Source organism: Hypomesus nipponensis, chromosome 18 (genome assembly GCF_054491055.1).
Source record: "Hypomesus nipponensis isolate SF chromosome 18, ASM5449105v1, whole genome shotgun sequence".
Classification (NCBI taxonomy): Eukaryota; Metazoa; Chordata; class Actinopteri; order Osmeriformes; family Osmeridae; genus Hypomesus; species Hypomesus nipponensis.
This window is the reverse complement of record NC_140378.1, coordinates 15436445-15452743: the sequence shown is the minus strand read 5'-3', so window position 1 is coordinate 15452743 and position 16299 is coordinate 15436445. Positions and strand designations below refer to the sequence as shown.

General features: G+C 45.9%; 1 protein-coding gene across 2 annotated transcripts; it reads right to left on the bottom strand.

The window, feature by feature from the left end:
* Positions 1 to 224: 224 nt before the first annotated feature.
* Positions 225 to 16299, bottom strand: ccdc120a (coiled-coil domain containing 120a). Of its 2 annotated transcripts, XM_084679704.1 has the most exons (11): positions 16011 to 16299; positions 8147 to 8279; positions 7945 to 8035; positions 7672 to 7802; positions 7462 to 7578; positions 7161 to 7284; positions 6208 to 6264; positions 5817 to 5934; positions 5496 to 5594; positions 4178 to 5371; positions 225 to 4032 (listed from the first exon to the last, which is right to left on the bottom strand). In XM_084679704.1, the coding sequence occupies exons 2-11, from the start codon at positions 8192 to 8194 to the stop codon at positions 3927 to 3929; spliced, it is 2085 nt and encodes a 694-aa protein (XP_084535830.1). In that variant the 5' UTR covers positions 8195 to 8279; positions 16011 to 16299; the 3' UTR covers positions 225 to 3926. The 2 variants fall into 2 exon arrangements, with proteins under 2 accessions (XP_084535830.1, XP_084535829.1); XM_084679703.1 differs by lacking the exon at positions 16011 to 16299 and having other exon boundaries at positions 5817 to 5955; positions 8147 to 8335.

Genomic DNA, 16299 nt, shown 5'->3' with positions numbered 1-16299 from the left:
AATTCTCACGTATATTCGGCACTTGTCACGCGACCTATAAAGTGCCTTCTCTCACTGCCTTTCATTGTGTTTATGATGTCTACAGACAACATTCAATTACCCCTAATATAATGTGTCAATACATTTGACATGTATTGTGTTGTTGATGTAAAAGCTCGATCATAGTGCATACAGCCTGGCAAAGAGCGCAGGAGATGTTTTCTAAAGATTAATTCAGACGCATAAACATTTAACATATTGCTTTAATTAAAAAAAGAAATTCCTTAGCTTTCCATACAATGCGTTTTCATTTCTCATAAGAACCATACACACAAACAAACAAACCGTTTGCACATATTTATGTGTGAGAAAAATAAGTACAAATAGCAGAAAAAATGACGGATAGAAAAAGCATACATATTTACAGGGGTGCATTATGTGACTAAAGATCAGAAAGTCCACCAGATTTAAAAGGTCAGACCAAGTCAAGATCACAGCAGAAAAAAGTGAATGCAGAGAAAGAGGCTGGGTTCCACCTGTCCAAAACAGTCCAGTGACCATGACCTCCTCATTCAATCCCAAAAGTAATTCATAACATGATGGAATTCATGCTTTATGACCACCTGGAGATTTACATTTTCACAGAGAACCAAGTAGGGGCATGGAGAGAGAAAGCCAAAAGAGGGAGGGAGAGGGAAAGAAAGACAAGAGTGATTAATAGAGCTTGAGGAGGATAAAGTTACCAATGATGACATCATAAGGGAGCTGACATAAATGTTGTTCATGTACCATAGTAACTGTTACACCTCTTCAGTTCACCTGCAGTAAGGTGTTGTAGAGATCAATCCCTTTGTAATACTGAATGTGTCTTTCTCTGGTTTGTGGTACTGTATATGCCGAGGTTACTTGATCTGAGTTGTCCGTAACTTTACGTTTTTTAATTCATGATTTCAGGCCAATATGTAAAGGTGGTCCATTAGCCATGTGTCTGAGTTTAACTGTAAAATATAAGGAATCTTATTAACAATCACAAAACAAGCATCACAAAATGGATTTTGTTGGAGGGGACATTTTCATTAGCAAACTGTCAAACTCACTTTTAACACAGATCTCACTGTGTCACATGAAGCACCTGTGCTCATAGTGCCAGATGATAGCACTGTTTTCACAGCAGTTTGGTCACGTCTTTACAAGTTTGGAAGCATATGTCACAAGTGTTATACAAAATAATAATAATTATCATTTTTTTTACTCTTCGGAAGTGCAAAACACCACAGAAATTGTGCTCAAACCAGAATTTACAGAGGCCATGAGCACCTGAGGGAGAGGATGGTCTAGTTTGTCAGAGGAAAACCTTTTCAGATCCATTATTTAATCTATTCTACTCTATATTTGTTCTAATCAGTAGCTTGGTCATGAATACAAAATGTAAAAAGCAGAGCAGCTTTCAGTCAATCCTGAGACAAGCTTGGCAGCATTTGGCAAAATTGTTTGAATGTTGTATCCCTGGATATGCAGTATGCTCCACTGCTAGCATACTACACAACTAGCATGCGACACCACTATTTTACTACACTACTAGCATGCTACTCCACGAGCGAACTACACTATTAGCATACATCAATACTAGTTCTGTACTGTACGACTAACTACAAACTACTAACATGACCAGGAGAGACCCCACTTCCTTCAGAAGAGATTGATTGCTTCAGTCAGTATCACACCACGTGCTGTAGTACTGCAGTGCTCATTAGTAAGCAAAGCATGTAGACCTGGGATGAAAATACTGCAAGCTATATTCTAAGAAGCAAGTGTAACCTCCTCTATTGCAGTACTTCAGTTTAGAAGTAGATGTTAAGAAGGTACTTATAGTTCATATTTTTCTGCATGCGCTAGAGTGAAGAGATGTGGCACATACTTTAGGAACAAATGTAGAGACAGCAGATAATAGAATGAGTTGTACTACACGTTGACTCTCCTGTTTTGGTCTGAGAAGCCTCTTTTTGCTGCAATACCTGATGTACAATTAGGGGCTGGTGTAACAATTGTTTAAATTCATTATTTGAAAAAAGCAATAAAAAACCCTTATTGAAGTCACCCCCCACCCCGTACCCCCAAACCAGGGGCACGTCCACGGGGGGGCCTAGGCCCCCTCATGTACATGTCCACCCCCCAGATTTCTGATTGCTTACAATGAAAAATTAAGGAATTGTTGATATATTTATATATGTATATATATATATATATATTTTAGTGGCCCCCTCATTTTAAGATGGGACCCCCCAAAAATAGAATTCTGGCCACGCCCTCAATTCTCCTATCAGTAGGCTTCCTCATTTGGGGACATACATTTGGGGACATACTGCACAACATGAACAGTTGTATTTGCCTTGTGTTGCATTGCAATAGAAGTCAAAGTATTATTCTAGCACTAATCGCTAAAACATTGGGAGCAACGTACAGAGAGTAGGGAAAAATGAGCAAAACAATCCTTATAAAACAGCTTCATCTGAGTTCCTGACAAAGTCATTGCTTTGGGATACAAAGAGCAGGGCAACAATTGTAAGGTTTCTATATGGCACAAGTCAAAGACAAGCAGTTTGGGCATTGATCAAGGTCATTGTCATCAGCAGTACTGAGTTAGACTTTCTTCTAAAGATGTATGCCTACTCTGAGATTTGATCTGCGGGTCATTTTTATCTACAGGATCAACTTCATGGATATCAAACAACGTTACAACCATTTACCCAAATGGCTGTATCTAATCAGTTGGTTGGTAAAAAGTTGATTGTTAATTTCTTTGAATTTTGGGGGGTAATTGTGCTAGTTTTTTCTAGTATAACATGAAGCCAAGTTGTTTGTTTTGTTAAGCTAGGTATAATCACACTCAACCTGATTTCAACTTAAATGGACTACTGTACAATATTGATAACAAATGTGTTATAGTGACATCACAATATGGTTTGGACTTCCTACCTTTCTTAAGTGAGACCTGAGGAGACAATGCTGGTAATTTGGCTGACAAAGAGTGAAATTAGATTAACCGATCCTAAATAAGTCTTGTCATCATTAAAGCCATGGTATCTTACTAATGATTGTACTGGACTTTCCTGACTTTTCTGCCTTTCTAGGACTATAATGTAATTCACAAGAATAAGAAAGATTATAATACAAAAGGGTACTTTCTGTGTATCAAAGCTCCATTAACATGCACAACTGTAATATTACTTAAATGCCACCTAGTGGTCAAAGAGAAAACATATACCAGCCAGCAGTTAGCTCTCTCTCTCTCTCTCTCTCTCTCTCTCTCTCTCTCTCTCTCTCTCTCTCTCTCTCTCTCTGTCTCTCTCTCTCTCTCTGTCTGTCAGAGCATAGACAGCTCAGTGAGCTTGACACTGTGCCAAGGAGTAATTGTGACTCAAATTTCTCCTCATTACATTAAGTATCCAGGGAGGAAGGCTGCTAGAAATAGAGCAGTGTGACGAGAAGAAGCTGGTATTGTTTTGTAATTGTTTGAACAAACAGTTGATCACAACACATTATTGTAAAGAGAAACAGTTTTTTCCCCAGAGAAAGTCATCATTAAACAAATAGCAGTGGACTGTGATGAAGCCAGATCCCCTGCCTTTCATGGTTGGATTGCTAGCTGGCTAGCTTGCCTGGCACATGAGAACACACCCTGGTTTTTCTCAGCTTCAGAAGCGAAAGAAAATGACAACCTTAAAACCATAAAAATACCCCTCAGAGAGAGAGAGAGACAGGAACAAACCAATAACCTTTGTGTCAATTGCAGTCTCTTTTTCGACGTAGGAGTATTGTCTTTATCCAGAAGACAAATCAAATGTCTCTTTTTAAAATGATTCACTTATGTGTCCAGACACACATTCAATTTATTTCCAAGTTTATTATGTCCTGCTAGTGAGACTAGCAAACCAGGGACTGGCCGGTTATACCAAGGTACCAGGGCTGGGCTGGTCGCCACTAGCCCCCTTCAGACTCAGCTCCTGTAACTGGGTGGGAAGAAGGTCCTGGTAGAGAGGCAGCTCAACAGACCTGGGGGAGAGGCAACAAGAACAAGGCCAGTTATGGAGACATAGCAGGATTACCATAACGAGAAGGATTACATTTGAGACCAGTAATGGCCTGACCAGTGTTGGCCCAGTGGTACAGTATTTGTGGTGTGTTTAATTGTACAAACCTGCCATGAAGGGGATGACCATGGAAGGTGGCAGAGTGGGGCAGGTGAGGGGTGGGGTTCTGGGTTGGGTAGGGTTGGTGTCCTTCCCCCTGGTAGGACTGCTGATGTTGAAGCGTGTAGGGCTGGGAGGAGCCATGCAGGGAAGCAGTGGTTCTTCTGCGGTGGGGAGCACCGTTTTCCTGACCCTTCCCGGACCCAGACCCTGGACCTGTGCCTGGCCCCTGACCTCCTGACCCTGGGTGACCCAATGTGTTTCTGAGGTACCAGTCTCTCAGCCCCTCCAGCGCCAAAGCCTTGTGGAGGCTTCGCGTAGCATCCTCTGGTGTGGCAGCTTCCGAGGGGTACTGGGGGGGCCCACGGCCAAGCTGGGGGGGGGCTGAACTGGGCTGGTCCGGTTGTGGGTGTGGATGGGGGTAGGAGTTGGTGATGGGGTCTGGATAGGCAGAGAGGAGGAGGCCGTCCTGCTGGAGGGGGATGAAGGGGCCGCAGGACTTGGTACGAGTTACCTTCACCCTCCTGGGCTCACCTGGCTTCCCTCGCAGCATCAGGGGGCTGTAGGCTGGCGGGGCCCCTGAGAGATGCAGGGCCTGGGGCTGGGAGGAAGGGTACTGGGGCTGGCTGTGGGGCTGGGGTGGGAGTGGGGGTGGAGGCTGAGGGTAGCCATTGAAGTTAGTGGATACAGAGGCTGTCAGTCTGGCCTTGCCCTGGTTGTTACCCTGAGACTGTTGCCTCTGGAGCTGCTGGTTCTGCATTTTCTGCTGCTTGCCCCACACGTAGTCCATCAGGATCTCATTGTACCCCCCCGCCCCGACTCCCCGACCACCCACGGAGGTGCGCATTCGGTGGGGCTCCCCATGGCCGTTCACCTGCCTCTCTGGGCTGCCCCGCTGGACCTGATGCAAACGGCCCTCCATTAACGCCTCAGAGCTTTTGTAGGGAGGCCCGCTCCTGGGGGGCATGGCTGGCCTCTGAACCTGGACCCCCACCCCAGGCCCCCCATCCTCCTCAGAGGTGTTACGGTCCAGTAGAGCCTCAGAGCTGTTGCTACGGCCGGTAGATGCGTTACCATGGCCCTGGTCGCTGGGCTCCTGCAGGTGTCCGTCCTGATTGGGTAGAGGCTGTGTGTGGGGCTGGGCCTGGTGATTGTCTGACCAATGCAGCTTGAGTGCAACAGGACCTCCAGGGAAATCTGACCTGGAGGGTGGAGGAGACATGAGCACAGTGCTCATGTTAGGTACTCTATGTGTAAAGGAGAAAAGTGCATAAGAATAAATCTCATGGATGTTATGGATGTAAACATCACATATGCAAAGCTGACCTGATGTTGACACCCTGGTTGGTCCGTGCGAGGAGGGGAGTGGCAGGAACACTCCTCCCCTCCAGGTTGGACACACTCCGAGGAAGAGAACGACTAGGACTGATCACACACACACATTGTGAGGATTCCTTATACCCACCACATCATGCCCAAGTCACTCAATCTCAACACCAATTATGATTACCACTCATGAAGTGATGAACCCAAAGCAGTGACTAAAATGATCTTCCCAAAGCAGTGACTAAAATGATCTTCCCAAAGCAGTGACTAAAAATGTTCTAAAACAATCTGGTAAAGGACAGCAATGTTTCTTGTTGTTACCTAACAGAGCTGGCTAGCGAGTTGCGTCGCGTCCTCATCTCATAGTAGACCTCCACCGGTGACAGCTTCCTGCCAAGCCTGCAGTCTGGGTCCGCTGGCTGGCTCTCTGACCAATCATCTGGTAGGACAGGAGGTGTGACTGCATGAGTGTGTTAGAGAAAGAAAAAAATGAAGAAATATAATACAAGAAAAAAAATACACAAATCAAGAAAGTGAAAGAAATATCGGGAAGACAGAGAAAGAAATTCAGATTGAACAATTTAACAAAATTCTGACAAAGGGGGAGGTAGGGGCATTCTGGAAATGGCTATTGAATGAGCTCTTTTTGCTTTAATGAAGCTACTAAGCAGTATTACACCATATTAACTTGTAACCTTGCCTACGGTCTTACCAGTGTCATGTCCTGTGGAATCTGACATGGAGCTGCTCTCAGATCTGACTGTGTCATCTAGGGAACACAAACACACATGCGCACGGACACACACATGTTAGAAAACAAGTTGGTTGCCTTTCTGCCTGCCTGTCATGTTAGTCCACCTGCTCACCTGCCTATTGTTGTCTATCCGTCAGCATGTCTGTCTGTCTGTCTGTCTGTCTATCTGTCTGTCTGTCTGTCTGTCTGTCTGTCTGTCTGTCTGTCTGTCTGTCTGTCCAGAGGTCTGTCCACAGTGATTATGCTGAGAGCTGCCCCAGAGAATAATAAGAGGAAGAGGAGCGCTGTTCCACACTTCCTTCTCTTCCTCTTCTTCCTCTTAACAATGCCCTTCCTTTATCCCACAATGCTTTGCCTAGCATGATGCAGTTTTCCATGAAGGGAAGAGGAACTTGTTCCTGATATACTTCGTGACCCCTCAATACACACACACAAATACAGCCCAGCAGCAAGTTCCCACGGTAACAAAGGTTCCGTAATCACCAGACCCCTCCCTCATCCCATTACCTGGGACTTCCTCTCTGTTCCCTGGGAGTGCAAGGACTCACTACACCACTACCCTATCTTGCCAGACCCCAGCAGAACAACTGTGGTGATGCTGCAGGAGAAGAACATAATGGGACTCATCTGGAGAAAGTCAATGAAGCAGTGCTGATACTTACTCTACAGTATGTCATTTTGTACCAGATTCTCTAAAGGTGGAACTATTTCTTGAAAAAACTTTGAAACTGGGGAGCTGGCAGGTGTGTTAGTGAGAGAAGAAAGGGGGGGGGGGGGTGTTACCTGTGTGTTTGGTGTGTCATTGTGTGTGTATGTATTACCTGTGTGACTGGTGTGTCAGTGTGTGTTACCTGTGTGTTTGGTCAGTCAGTGTGTGTTACCTGTGTGTTTGGTCAGTCAGTGTGTGTTACCTGTGTGACAGCCCCTGTGGACGGTTCTCTTGCCGTGTGCTTGGTGCTGCTCTGAGTCTGTGTGTCTGCGTAGGGCACTGCTGAACAGGGTCTTCTTCGGCTTACGATGGGGGGCCTCATCCTCCTGGACATCAGAGGAAGGATAGTCTCACAAAGGGATCGCAGAGCATCTCTCTTTCTCTCGTGTTCCGTCTCCTCTCTCTCTCTCTCTCTCTCTCTCTCTCTCTCTCTCTCTCTCTCTCTCTCTCTCTCTCTCTCTCTCTCTCTCTCTTCGTTCTGCAGTTCCCTGCTTCCTCCTCACCTCTGCTTTCAGGATGTTCTTGGGCCCATGGCGGGATGTACCAACTCTTCTCCTCACGTACGGGGGCCTCTCTCCAGACTCTAGGGGGAACTCATTTGGAACCTCCCCAGTGAGCTCCTACGAGGAGAGACGTGTTATGGTGAGAATTACACAGTTGGGATCACTGTCCGTAACGAGGAAGGGGGGGGGGAGGTGTGTGTGTGTACTGACCGCCTCCTGCAGACACAGGCGTTTCAGCTCTGACACACGGGTGTTCAACAGGGCCTGCAAGCTCCGCCTCCTCTCCTGGAGCGCCGTCATACGCTCCGCCCTCTGCTTACTGTCCTGACTGACCAGCAGGTCTGCGGAGACAACCAGAGGGATTACCACACACACATACACACACACATAAACACACACTCAAATACTAATACAAATATCCAATTCAGTCAAAACCAGCCATCAAATATTATATCACTGACCATAATTTCTGTTGTAACTTACCAGGTGCTGAGATCAGGTGACCTCTGACCTCCATGTCATGTGTCTCCCATGTGACCCGGCTGCTGTCACTATTCTCCAGGTGCCTGTTTACCTACAGCCGACCCATGCACGAGTGAGTGACAGAAAGACGCAGACAGTGTGACAATGTGTGTGTGTGTGACTGTGTGAAAGAGTGTGTACTTCAGTGCATGTGGTCTCTCACCTTACAATTGTACTCATAGGTGTTGCAGTAATTTGGGCTTGTGGCCATTCAATGCACCCTGGTGCGGAGTCACTGTGCTGCAGTACTCCACACCGCCTGCTGAGGGAGCTCCTAAACAGTCAACGCCAGAGTCCTGAAATCGTAATAAACAAAAACAAATAGTCAGCAAGAGACATTGTCTTCAAGGAAGGTTGTGAACCAACAGACTACACAGAGGAAAGCACACTAAATAGAATGCAAGAAACAAGTAGTAATACCTTTGAACAGTGACCAAACAAAAATTGAAAAAACTGCAACAGTGTTTTTTATAAAGAACTCTAGACGTTTGATTTTGGTATTAAAGTAACAATCACTGACTCGGGATTACATACGTAATATACAATGATTAAAGGAGATACAGTATATAATAGGATATACAAGATTGTGATGATGAAAGAGAAAACAGATCAATCTCTGTAGACAAAACAAGATGTGTCCTATCAAGACAGTCGTGTGGTGATAAACACGCACACACACACACACACACACACACACACCCACACACACACAACACACCCACACACACACCTGACCTAGTTCCCCACCCCTCTGGATGGCTCTGGGATAGCTGGGCACAGGAAGAGGAAAGCTAGGGACAGGAAATGGCTCGTAAAGAAGGAAGTGAGAGCAGGCAAGGAGTCAGACACGGGAGGGTTCTCACACTAGAAACCATCCACAACACACACACACTTACGCCAGCCAGATCATCTTGAAGTTAACGTCTCCCTGAGATCCCATCAGATACAGACCATAATAATACAGCACAATGCAACCTAGAGACTCGAACAATCTCTCGTCTGTGTGTATTACAGCCATAAACTCTCCACTTCCTGCAAAACAACTCTCCCTGGATCACCACATAGTCCACTCAGAACCACAGGGCCTGCCCTCCTCACAACAGCTGGTTCTGCTGAACTCTGTCATTCTTTCTGGACCCAACCAGACCCTGACAAGACCAGCTAGAACCCGCCAAAACCCGCCAGAACCAGCTAGTCCTACCCCATACCAACCAAATCCAGCCAGTTCCAACCAGAGCCAACCAGAGTCAGCCAAACCCAGCCAGACCCAGCAAAGCCCATCTAGACAAACTCAGGCCAAGCCAGATCCTGCCATGACAAGCCAAGCCCATCCAGTCCAGCTAACCCTCACACATAAACACTGATTATGCCTGAGCTGTATGGTCTGAGTGGCTGAGCAGGAAAGCTTCTGTGTTGCTGTCCTAGGCTGTGGTTACACTGATCTGATAGGACACACACCCGGAGCAGAAGAATGTGCTGAGGACCTGTCTCTATGCCATTCAGACTCCGAGAGAGAGAGAGAGAAAAGAGAGAGAGAGAGAGAGAGAGAGAGAGAGAGAGAGAGAGAGAGAGAGAGAGAGAGAGAGAGAGAGAGAGAGAGAGAGAGAGAGAGAGAGGGGTGGAAGATAAGTGACAAGAGGGAGGCAAGGAAAAGGCAGTGTGTCTGATTGAGAAATTTGACAGAAAGGCACACAAATACTTGGTTGGGGTAGGGAAGGTGTCATATTTCAGTGGCTGCAATGTGGCTGTTACTAGCAAGGTAATTACTGGACCTTCCTGACATTTCCAACACAAGGACACAAGAACAGTTACATCAGCTAGGTCACCTCACAAGCATACTGATGGCTGTTGCTACTTGTAACAATGCAACATTTACCAGCCTTTAAACTGTCAAGTAGAAAGAGGGAATTTGATAAAAATCTTAATTTGTTCTTTTATTACATTTCTAACATCTGAATTCAGCTTTTTTAAACAAGTGTACTAATCTTATTTCAGTCTTATATAAATCATAGGTTCAGCAGTAATTTGATGATAAACGTGTTGTGGAAACACATACTAGTTGTTAAGGATTAGCAGCTATGAGAGAAACAGACACACAAGCACACACACATCTATACACACACACACACACGCACACACACAAACAGACAGCGTGTGTCGACAGGGTCATGTTAAGACGCCTGACTGGACCAAATGGCAGGACAAATGTTCCAACTCCCCCTCCTCTTCTCCAACCTCCCTACTCCTCCCTTTCACCACCTCTCTGGCATTCCACTGTCTTCTCTTGTTCATGTCAGTGCCTGCAGCCTAGCAGTGGTCCATACCATCACACACTGAGACCCAGGCTGTCCACTTCTCTGTGCTGCACACAAACATTACTCTAATTTGTACTCGTCTATCATCCTCTATGGTAAGAGGGGTTGTATTTGTTCTCTTGAGACAACACTGTGATAGAAGACAAAAGACAAACAGACAGACAGACAGACAGACAGACAGACAGACAGACAGACAGACAGACAGACATGTTCCTCCTCTCTCCTCTGAGTGTTCCACACAGAAATATTCCACCCAGCAACAATAAAGAGAAAACTCAGCACATTCTGGACCTGGTCCCACAAGGCTTGACACACACATCCCTTCCAGACTAACCCACATACACAACCCTCCACACACACATAAACACACATCCCTCTACACTCATGGTAACACATCAATGACACTATTTGACAGTAGATCTGTCTCTACGGAGACTGTGTTCCTATAAAACCTGAATCTGGCTGTAAGCATTCTGGAGCGTCTGGAGGCATCTGCGAATACACAGAATCAGCATCACAAAGACAAACTGTGAAAAAAGGATCTCAGGTAGCTCTGCAGATACCTCTCTCACACACACATTCCCCAGCAGACACTTAAGGTTCTATTTAGCTGGTTAGATGTGTCGACTGGTTGAAAGACAAACCTGAAGAAGCTACAGGTTAAACGTGTAATTCACCCTCATGCATTAGCATACTCATCTGCCTTCCGACATATAAAGACTGGTCATGTAAAACTTGATATTTAGTCTCCTCTCCTGGTTAGCTGTTTCCTGTGGTCTGACTCCCTGTAGATAGAAAGGAAGAGATGGTCTCACTGTGACAATGCTAGCCCTCTCATTGTTTACTGAAGGTGAAAGGAGTCTGCTGGCTAGCATCCTGGCCCAGAGTCACCAATCAATAGCTGGCTCCATTTCCAGACTCCTACACATGGTTGTGCGGGGAGTGGCTCAGACAGGAAGAAGATAGAAACTTTACCCGGCAACAAGCACATTTTTACATCAGTCAGCTTTGTTGTGTGGTTAAAGCTCAGCCTCCTAAACGTAAGGCTCATCGGTGGATGCTGTGTCAGCTATGCTATGTCGCTGTAATCAAGATGGACTTGACTGAAACAAGCATATGCATAGGATAGTAACTTTACCTAGCACTGTATGTATATTTTTTTTTTACCAGAGCCAGCCAATCTGTGCTGGTAGTTCGTCTTCCTCAATCATTTTTTACATCTGGACAATTGGGTGACACTAACTTTAGACAGAGCATCATGGTTTACGGTTCTTAAACAATCCAACCTGGTTACCCTCCATTACCTCTACTTTGAGGGTCAAACACCTGTCCCCCTCCCATCCTGTCACCCAACCGCTCTCCCGCTGCTTCTCCCGCCATCATTGCCACCTCCCACCTCCCCCCACCCCCATCCCCCTCCCTGCCAACATGATGACTGTCGGGTGAGATGAGATGACAGAACGAGAGGTGAGAGAGGTATGGGTAAGAGTGACGCTTCTTCTACTAATCTACAACATCGACCTCTCCCCTGAGGAAGCTTCTGGAATCAAGCCCAGCTACCTGAACATCTGGTCAGCACATGCTCCGTGAGACCCATGTGCGTAGAGTCTGCCGCTGGCCAGAGACACACCGGAGCTGAGAACACTGGACGCTCAGGGACGCTCAGCCTGGAAGAACGTCCACTCTGCCTCGGTAGGCTAAGAGCTAAAGTTACCCTCTTTAATGGATAACATAGCCCTTGTTTCCAGTCTCTGTGCAATTTAGCGGGGGCAGCTAGGTTAGCATCAAACAGCTCCTTGTTCATTACTGAACCACAAAGTGCTCGGAAGCACATTCCACACACAGAACATTGTGTCTGGACTACTGAACTACCCGTTTATACAGACCCCACCATGGAAAGAGTATCAAAGGGATTCCTCTAAAACAGCTTTAGTCAGTAGATTTGTGCATGTGTGAAAATGCAGCTCTAAGAACAAAGGGTGAGAACAGCAAAGTGATCAACTAAAAAGATCTCATGTCTGGACAGACCAGAGCAAAGTAAAACAGGGTAGGGTAGGGCAAAGCAGGGTAGGGTAGGGCAAAGCAGGGCAGGGTAGGGCAAAGCAGGGTAGGGTAGGGCAAAGCAGGGCAGGGTAGGGCAAAGCAGGGCAGGGTAGGGCAAAGCAGGGTAGGGTAGGGCAAAGCAGGGTAGGGTAGGGCAAAGCAGGGTAGGGTAGGGCAAAGCAGGGCAGGGTAGGGCAAAGCAGGGTAGGGTAGGGCAAAGCAGGGTAGGGTAGGGCAAAGCAGGGTAGGGTAGGGCACACCAGAACAGCTGTGGCAGCCAAGCAGGTCAGGAGGCCATGGCAGGAACCTCCTGGAGGATTTATGACTTGTTGTTTTCATTTGGAAGATGAGAGGTTTTAAAACCTGTGTACACAGCCTATAAGTCAAACACAATAGTATTACACCCAGATGAGAGAAGAGAATGAACAATGGGGTAAGGGAGAAAGGGAAAAAGGGAGGGAGTGAAAGAGAACGGGAGGGAGAGAGAGTTAATATAAGGGAGATGTGGAGATAGGGTAGCAGGTCTATAGGGCTCAGGGATGAAAGAAGAGAGGGATGAAAAGCATAAACAGAAAGAAAGAGTGTGTGCGTGCGTGTGTGAGAGAGAGACAGAGAGAGAGAGAGAGAGAGAGAGAGAGAGAGAGAGAGAGAGAGAGAGAGAGAGAGAGAGAAAGGGAGAGAGAGAGAGGGGATGGTGAGATACTGGAGCTGTTTAAAGATGAAGGACTGGGAAAACAAAGGGATATGAGAAGGGTGTATAATAGCAAAAGAGGAGGAAAGACATGAAGGGAGCAAAGAAGAAAGAGAGGAGTGAGAGACATAGGAGAGAAAGATATGAATGAGCTATTTGACATGGTACACTTTAATTATTTTGAGGGTCGTAACAATAATAAGACAATTAAACAGTGGTAGTACATGGACGTTTAAGTGAGAGACAGAAAGAGAGAGTGAGGGGGGAGAGAGAGAGAGAGAGAGAGAGAGAGAGAGAGAGAGAGAGAGAGAGAGAGAGAGAGAGAGAGAGAGAGAGAGAGAGAAGGGTTGACTTAAACATGAGCAGCCCAGCGAGAAGCTGCAGCTGGAGACTGGAGGATGCAAATAAGAGCGGATTTGAATATTCAAAGCCTGTGAGGGTTAGTGTGTGTGCTCGTGCACGCACGCGTGTGTGTGCGTGATGCTAGAGTGGGTTGAAGGAAATTGGCACAAGCTTTCTCCTGGATCCTCTGTTACCATGGCTGAAAAACTGGAAGAGGGCAGGAAGAGGACACACACACACCACCAACCTCCACCAGTCATATCGCTGAGATGCATAGAGAATGTCATGTAGATGATTAAACTGTTTTTATACAGTTGTTAATGTCCTATAGAGATGGGACACTGTACCGACCAGACATTATTATACTGGCCCAATTCTGTTTCTTATGCCCTACTGAGAATGTCTCTTCTTCATTTATCTGAAAGGAAATGACTGATTAGATCTATGGCATAGTGCTTGAAGTAGTGAAAGAAATATGCTGATTTTCATTTATAAGAGAGGGAGACGGGTTAGATAGTTAGTAGAATACAGTTTGTGTGTGTGTGTGTATGTGTGTGTGTGTCCACGCGGGGGGGGTTGGGGCTGTGAGCGTCCCTTGACACACACACACACACCACTTCCCACTGCTGAGCCTACACAACCCCAGATCCTCAGGACAAAATGCTGATCACACTGATTTAAAAAAAAAAAAAACTTCACTTTTACTCTCAAATTGTGCATCGTCAAATGATGAGTTCTGTGTAAAAAAAGAAAAAAAGAAACAGATGTATAGTGTAACAGATGTAATGTATGGGGTAGATTGTGTACATAGATATGCCATGATAAACAGCTGACTTGGAGGGAATCCAGCCCCCCAACCCTGAGGCTGCTGCTGTAAGTCAGACACGCCTGAGGGAGAGGGAGGAGGGGTCGAGCAGAGGGAAAGCTACCAGCGGCAAGAGAGAGATAGGGAAAGGTAGAGAGAACAAGAGACAGGGACAGAGGTTGAGAGAGAGAGAGAAAAATGAAGAGATGGGTGGGGGGTGGGAGCAGGGTCATCTAGAGGTGTATGTGTGTATGTTGTATTCACAGCTGTCACCGCATGAATTACTAGTTGTCTCTAATGGCCATGTGTCTTCCAAGTGAGGTGTGCTGCACAAACAACAGACACCAGGCTGACAACCGACTGACAACAGGCGGTCAACAAACTGACAACATGCTGACAACATGCAACACTCAAGCGTTGAGGAAAGGGCAGATGAACCTTCATAAAGGCCTATGCTGTAAAAGCCTTATATGTAACAAAGAGCCATTGCTGTGTCTTGGCTTTTTCCACACCTAATGCTTCACATGCTTGGTCAGACTGTGAGCAGTCTCCTGTCTGCCTTTGTCATGTGAGTCAACTCATCTCCTAGATCCTTGGCTTGATTCTTTAAGCTCTCAGAAACAACTCTGTCCTGAGAAAAAGACGCCTTTTCCCAGGATTAGGGGAAGCTATTGAGTGTATTAGTTGCTCAAGTGATAAAGTTTCTTCTGTTGTTATCTCTGGGTAGCTCATAAACAACTTTAATCTGCACAGTTAGTCCTCAAACCAGGTGGTTAAAAAAAAAAAACTGTTGGATACTGTCCTGGACGACAAACTACACCACAACTATTACAAACACCACCAAGGTCATAAATAATGATAAGTTAATTACATCCGTGTATCCATGGCAACCACCCCAACACGTCCGCTTGGGGAGCCAATCTGACTGGATAGCGCGGCTCGCAACGGTACGTCTTCGTGGCAGAGATGGCACCAGAGGAAAAAAAACGTAATAATACATCTGAGCAGTCATGTTATTTTACATAGAAATTGTCCTACTGTGCAACAGCTATCACAGCAACACTTCACACTGTCAGGTGCTGTATCACACATGTAAACGCAGTTGGTCGGTGTGACCCGGGACCATTGGCTGCCATCCCACAGCCCCTAGACTCAAGTGTTACAGGAATGTCTGCTGAACAAAGGTTGTGTTTGTGGTCGACCAGAAATCTCCTAGGTGTGACAGGGTAGAAGTCACCGAGGGTGAAAGGTCATTTTGTACTGAGATAGTGCTAACACCACACACTGACCTTAGACTTGGATATGTAACATAGACCAACATCACACATGCAGGACCATGGATCGAGACTTAGACAACACACTACAGGACCCAGGTCCATCACCTGGACAGTAACGTGTGTATCCGCAGAAACAGCAGTCATGTGGTCTAACTTGGAGGCTTCTCTGTTAAGGAGTTGAAGAGGCTACCAATCTCTGACACTGATATACAGTCCACTTTATAAGGTGTCTAAAAGCAGTGAATATCTTACAAAAACGTTTTGCATAGACAAAGGTCTTTGCCATTGAAAAAGCACTACCTTGCAACCATAAATGTTTAGGAACTACAACGTGAGATAAACCTACAGGCTTGCTCTTTGCCGGGTCTACTTTGCAAGTTACCGTAGGCTGTCTGCCAAGTCGAAAAGATCTAACATTTCAGTTTGGAAACTTTTAAAACTTGTTCTGAATGACAGCTTGAGCTACAGAACAACGAGCAACGCAATTCACGTTAGAAATTGTGTAAGTTGTATTTATTGCAAAAAAAAAATCGTTATTATAGATGCCAGCTTACCTTGATAAACTATCTAAATACTGTTAGGTTCACCATCGACGGATCGCTGGAGAGGGGAATAGGTTCAAACCAGGGCTGTGTCTGCTTTAATAACGCAGGTATGCATCAATTCCTTTGAAGTCATAATCCCCAAAAGGTCGTAAAAAGCATTATAAACATTCCGTCGCACTGTCACGTAGGTAAAGCATGAAACTGGATGATTGTAGTTACTGTAAAACCTTAAAAGTCAGTGGGTTTTCTTATGTTCCGTAGGCTATTCTCCGCGCGGCTGCGCCTCTTGGTGACTAAG

Excerpts from the sequence above, each read along its gene's own strand:
- ccdc120a (XM_084679703.1), bottom strand. The coding sequence starts at position 8,194 with ATGGCCACAAGCCCAAATTACTGCAACACCTATGAGTACAATTGTAAG. Across the intron at positions 7,803-7,944 it reads TCACCTGATCTCAGCACCTG|ACCTGCTGGTCAGTCAGGAC; the intron begins GTAAGTTACAAC and ends TTGTCTCCGCAG. Across the intron at positions 7,579-7,671 it reads GCCTGTGTCTGCAGGAGGCG|GAGCTCACTGGGGAGGTTCC; the intron begins GTCAGTACACAC and ends CTCTCCTCGTAG.